The 6,263-nt window shown below is 42.5% G+C and overlaps 1 protein-coding gene across 1 annotated transcript; it reads right to left on the reverse strand.

Annotated features, from left to right (window-relative positions):
• Nucleotides 1–5,234: 5,234 nt before the first annotated feature.
• On the reverse strand, nt 5,235–6,014 carry LOC139149484 (uncharacterized). Its single transcript, XM_070721262.1, has one exon. It carries the CDS (start codon nt 6,012–6,014, stop codon nt 5,235–5,237), a length of 780 nt encoding a protein of 259 aa, XP_070577363.1.
• Nucleotides 6,015–6,263: the final 249 nt, after the last annotated feature.

The raw sequence follows: 6,263 nt of genomic DNA on the forward strand, positions 1-6,263 counted from the left end.
GTTACAAGAGTTGAATATCAAATTTTAAACATTCACATAATCAAAACCCAATGATGAATAATATCTTCAACTCATTATCAATTATTCAAATGTTCAGAAAAATTACACAACAAAAGGGTAACTAGTAATTAACACCCATTCAAACTAAGTATCGACTATTCAAGTAATATACAGTTACGTTATTCAATTCATATACAATTAATCAATTCAATTCATTTACATATAGTGAATTGAATAAATATTGGGAAAAACCAGTATCGAATAATATATTCAAACTATATAATACTATATTATCCAAAACTTAGCAACATAGTATACAAGTATTTAAAGTACTAATTAGCCAAATAATAGTTGAATAATTACGTAACTAATAAACAAAAGTCCTATCTAATTAATTCAAAGAAGGGATATCTCCGGCTCGGCTATCAGCACATACTTCAGGGGTAGATAATTTAGCGACAAAGCTAGAGTACATATTTCAGAATACGCGCGTAGAACCTGGGGTATCATGCAGGAAATGTCTCCAACCACTCTTCTGGATACGCGAGTATAACTGGGATATTGCACAGAAACTTCTTCAACCATTCACTCACACATCAAGGCTGGGTAATGAATTGAAGCTTGCTAGCACAGTGTACACGTGGAAATTACCCACACTAACAACATGGCCAACACACGAACTGGTCATTCGAGCTACACCAAGGAATTATCCTCCAATCCTGTCCGCTCACTTTAAATCTTGCTACTAATAGTGAAATACGGATATACAGAGTTACTCACACCTTGGCTTGCTACACAGGACTCGCCACATCACTCTTGGTTGGTAACAGGAAGACTGCAACTTGTACATGCACAGCTCTGTATCAACTACAACTGTAGAGCTTCATGGGCGTCGCCATACCAGCTAACTGCATGCACAAATTTTCTGGATAAAAGTCACTCCATTTGGTACATATTCTATCCCCAACGAGTCTTCAAAAATGTTCCCTGAATTGGCATAGTCCGAATACGATGACACACTTACTTCTGAGGTGGCCAAAAACTGTACAAAGTCACTAATTCCAATTCATCTCAGCAACTCAGTCTCCACAGCTCCTATCCAGTGCGGACCTCATGGTACACTCCCCTGAGCAACACCGTTTTCCCTATTTATACTCTCAATGTCGCGGGTTTCCCAATCCACACAGAAGGGGCAGTTATAGCGCCGCCAGTGGTCACTCTGTATGACCCTGCATATCTGGCGCCCTCCCTAGCCACAGTGTGACAATATCAAACTGCTACATCCTCCCCTGGTTTATAAAAGGGCGTCCCGACCTTTGCCTTGTCCCATTCCTTTCGAGAGCTCCACCTCGTCTGACTGTGACATGATGATATAAAAAATCTCTCATCCAAATTGTCCCAAGGTTATGAAATCAGTTACTTCATCCATTCTTTTGCAACATTCCTAGGTAGATATGTCCGTTATGACTTTCTGACAATAACTTCTCTCTGTCCCTTCAACATAGTTTCCATTATCCTAAGAAATTGTGGCAGTAAGTTGCTATCAGCATCCGTGTTCCTTGGAACCTCTGTAACATGAGCCAAGTGAACCTATCAGGAGGTTTTCGCACTCTCTGTGAACGCCTTGGTAGAGGTCTATTATTGACTGTCTCTTCTTCCCCATTCTCCTCAACATCTTCCAACGAGTTGTCATGATCTTTTTCCTGAATAATTTCCTCATTGCCATCCCCAATTGACTCCCCTTGTTCACCTTCTGTGACTGGCTGCTCTACTGTCATAGGTCTACCCTCAATTTGCCTGTTGTCATGCTGACTGCCCTCCATTTCAGAACTGTTCTGTGGAGTAGAGGTAGTGACCGTGATGCTATCTTTAGAAGTTTCCATGGCTGTATGAGAGTTCTTCGATGACTGTAGAGACCTTTTACATTCCTGTTCTGCCTCAGATTTCTTGGGGAAGTTAACATCCTGCCTTCGTCTTGGAACTTGTAATTCCCACAATTCTTCTTCTTCCTCGTCCTCAGTTTCATCCATTTCATCCTGATACTTCTCCCTCCTTTGTGCGCGAGTTATACGTCTGCGCACATCAAAGCTCTTCTCCCTCTGAACTTGTTTTACTGGTCGCTCTGGATATGGTATTGGCAGGGAACTACACGGCAGCAATAGATTTCTGTGTAACGTCCTTTCTCTTCCATCCGATCCCTCTGACTTGACCACATATACTGGAATATCTGGGTTGATTCTTCCTAGAACCCGGTAGCATTGTGTTTCCCATCTGTCTGCTATCTTGTGTTTTCCCCTTATATTCACATTCTTAACCAACACCACATCACCTGGCTCTAATATAGCTTCTTTCACTTTTTCATCATATCTTTGCTTGTTGTGTTCTGCTTGCTCCTGAGATTTATCAGCAGCCAATCTGTACGCCTCTGTCAATCTGTTACGCACGTCTTCAACATAACTATCATATCCATTACCACTTGAATCCTGTGGAAGTCCCAGATAGATATCGATTGGTAACTTTGGATGCCTGCCATACATTAGGTAATATGGGGAAAAGCCAATATTGTCATTATGTGTGCAATTATAGGCATGAACTAGTGATGTAATGTGTTTCTTCCACTCAGACTTTTTATCTCTTGGGAGAGTCCCTATCATATCTAGAAGAGTCCTATTAAACCATTCACACTGTCCATTTCCTTGAGGATGGTAGGGTGTAGTTCTACTCTTCTGTATTCCAACTAGATCACAAAGTTGTCTAATTACTGTGGATTCAAACTCCCGTCCTTGGTCTGAATGGAGTTTTCCCGGGAATCCATAATGAAGCAGGAAATGTTTATACAACTGTTCCGCTGTCGTTTTAGCCTTCTGATTTGGAGTGGGTATGGCTACTGCATATCTGGTGAAATGGTCAGTGATCACAAGGATATGCCCAATACCACCTTTTCCATCCTCGATAGTAAGGTAATCCATGCACAGCAATTCCAATGGTTGAGTAGTCTTGATACTAGTCAGCGGGGCACGTGCTTGCAGCGTAGTCTGCAGTTTACGTCGAGTGCATCTCTCACATGTTTTGATCTTCTGTTCCACATCGTTTCTCATGAAGGGCCAATAGAATCTCGCTCGAAGTAGTTCCAAGGTTCTTTCCTGTCCTAGATGGCCAACATCATCATGTACTCCTTCAAGAGCTGTTCCCCGATATGCTGAGGGCAACACGAGTTGATGCTGTGTCTTGCCATCAGGCCCCATGCGTTTCTGTATAAAACACCTTCCTTGAAGCACAATCTATTCCACTCTCTCAGGCCTGCAATAACAGCACTTGGATCCTGTTTTCTTTCTTCTTTGGTGGGGGGATGTATTTGTTGTCTATACCAATACAACCGTCCGATTTCTGGATCTATCTGCTGTAGTTTTTTCCACTCTTGTGTAGTTACTCTAGGTAAGGACTCCACACCAGCAGGCACAGGAGGTTCACTTAAACTCTCCGGAACGGCCGTTTCCATACATGTAATGGCTTCAATCCACGCATGGTTTGAAACTTGTTGACACATCACCTTTACTTCTTCTCTGACACCAACACTCTTTCGCTCTCCTCTGTGTCATCTACATCTTCTCTTCTTTGCCAAGATAGCCCATCGGCATCCTGGTTCTGTTTTCCTGGTCGATACATCAGTTCAAAATTGTAAGTGGCGAGTGCAGCTAGCCATCGATGACCTGTGGCATCAAGTTTGGCACTGGTATTTACATAGGTTAGTGGGTTGTTGTCTGTTACTACGATGAATTTATTCCCATAGAGGTAATCATGAAATTTTCAGTTACTGCCCATTTGAGTGCCAAAAATTCCAACTTATGTGCAGGATAATTCTTCTCGCTTCGGGATAATCCTCTACTGGCATACATGATAAGATTCTTGTTCTTTCCTTCACCTTGGTACAGCACAGCTCCTAATCCAGTTACACTAGCATCAATATGCAGCTCGAAAGGTTTTGAATAGTCGGCATATGCCAGAACTGGTGGATTGGTTAACTTCTCCAGGATTGTCTCAAATGCATGTTGATGTTCTTCTGTCCATCTGAAGTTGGGAACCTGACAATGACTTCTTGAGATGTTTCTACCCTGTTTATGCTTACGTTTGATAGGCAAACCGGCTGTTAACTCATTCAGTGGCTTCGCAATTTTGGAATAACCTTCAACAAACCGGCGATAGTAACCTGCAAAACCCAGGAACTGTTTCACTTCTTTAGCATTCTCAGGAACTTTCCATTTCAACAAGGCAGCTGTCTTATCAGGGTCTGTCTCAATCCCTCTCTCTGATACCACATGTCCCAGGTATTTCACTCTAGTCCTGAACAACTGGCATTTGCTTGGCTTGAGTTTTAGGCCTTTTTCTTTCAACCTGTCTAACACTTGTGCCAATCGCTCTAGATGTTCTTCAAAAGTGTTAGAGAAAATGATAATATCATCAAGGTACACCAAACAAATATTCAGATGTAAGTCACCCAAACACTTTTCCATACATCGTTGAAATGTCGCAGGGCTGCCGGTTAAACCCATAGGCATTGTCAAACATTCCCAGAATCCAACAGGAGTAACAAAGGCTGTCTTCTCAATATCTTCTTCCGCCATACCAATTTGTACCCAGACTTAAGATCCAGAGACGAAAACCACCTTGCTCCACCCAGTGCATCCAAACTCTCCTCAATCCGAGGCAAGGCATAAGAATCTCTGATGGTGCGGCCATTCAGTTTTCTGTAATCTATACACAACCGAGTCTTGCCATCTTTTTTGCGGACCAATACTATAGGAGCGGCCATGGACTGTGAGATTCTTGATAACTCCGCTATCTAACATTCCTTTGATAACTTGCCGAACCTCTTCATACATGGCTGGAGGAATTCGTCTATACCTCTCTCGAATGGGTTCATTGTTTGTCAGGCGAATGTGATGATGTTTCTCCACAGAACAATAACCAAGGTCATCCTCATGAGCTGAAAATGTAGATACCTTATCCTGTAACAGGTCCTGGACTTTACGCAGCTGTAGATCACTGATTGACGATTCTGACATGTCGAATTCCACACCATTCTCCAGAGTGAGGTTGCGAGTAATTCCATCTTTGGTTTTCTGCCTGTCATCTGCAGTATAGACATTGTTTCATTGTTCTTCATCCCTGGGAAATAATCTTGGTCTCTCACCAGGATTACCAAGCCAAGTTACTGCATAAGCTCTTGCAACCACCTACCCTGGTCGAATGGTCACTGGGATAGAGGACACATTCTGCACACACACTGGAACCTTTGATCTCTTCTGTTGGCACTTCAAAACAGACACAGCAGGGCTTGTTGTAAACTGACCAGTTACTTCGTTAGTTGGTTCCACTGAAACTACATACTGATCCCCACTTGGTCCTTTTCTGGAACGACCCAAGATAGTTCTCATACAGCCAGGTTCTATCTTCACTGGATGTCGCATCAATGCCCTTACACTACCAAGATCTCCTTTCGATCCAATAAACTGGTCTCGGTCATTGAGTTTCTTGAATACTCCCCTTCCTGTGGCAGATATCCTCATGGCCCTCACACTGTGTTGGGTTTTCGTTCTAAATGCATCCCTGGGAAATAGTCCAAGTAAATTGGTTCCAACAAGTATCGGAACTTGTATGTTATATGCATTGGATGGCATAACTAAAGCAGGAATTGTGTATTCACTATCATCCCTAAACACATCTTTTGAAAAAGACATCACCACTTCCACTATGCCGATGAAAGGAATGGATTGATCATTAGCACCCTTTATCTCTAACGTTTCATCTGTAGGTTGGATTGGTATGGTGGACAACCACCGATCATAGTAATCCTTACTGATCGTTGTCACCTGTGATCCAGTGTCTATCAAACATGGACTTTCCCTCCCTTCCACCAATACAGTTCCTTCCATTGCTCTGCCAATGAGACCAATACGTTTTGGTTGTACTTGAATAGGCTTTGTAGCAATTTGGTAGTCATACAACTTACCCATTTTCAGCCGTGGAATCTGCTGGTTAGATTTCTGTTTGCAGTGTTTGGCTAGATGACCCACTTCCCCACATCTAAGACAGGATCGGGTTTCTCCTTTCTGGGCTTCGTGCAATGTTTAGCCAAATGTCCAGTTTCTTGGCAATTGTAGCACACAACTGGTTTTGATGATCGTCCTAGTCTAGCTCTATCTGGGTTCACTACCTCCACCTCGGGTTTTGAAATAGTAGTAATGGATGACTTTAGTTCGTTA

Source organism: Ptychodera flava, chromosome 2 (genome assembly GCF_041260155.1).
Source record: "Ptychodera flava strain L36383 chromosome 2, AS_Pfla_20210202, whole genome shotgun sequence".
In the NCBI taxonomy this organism is placed as follows: Eukaryota; Metazoa; Hemichordata; class Enteropneusta; family Ptychoderidae; genus Ptychodera; species Ptychodera flava.

Coding starts and splice junctions, on each gene's coding strand:
- LOC139149484 (XM_070721262.1), bottom strand. CDS start 6,014: ATGGGTAAGTTGTATGACTACCAAATTGCTACAAAGCCTATTCAAGTA.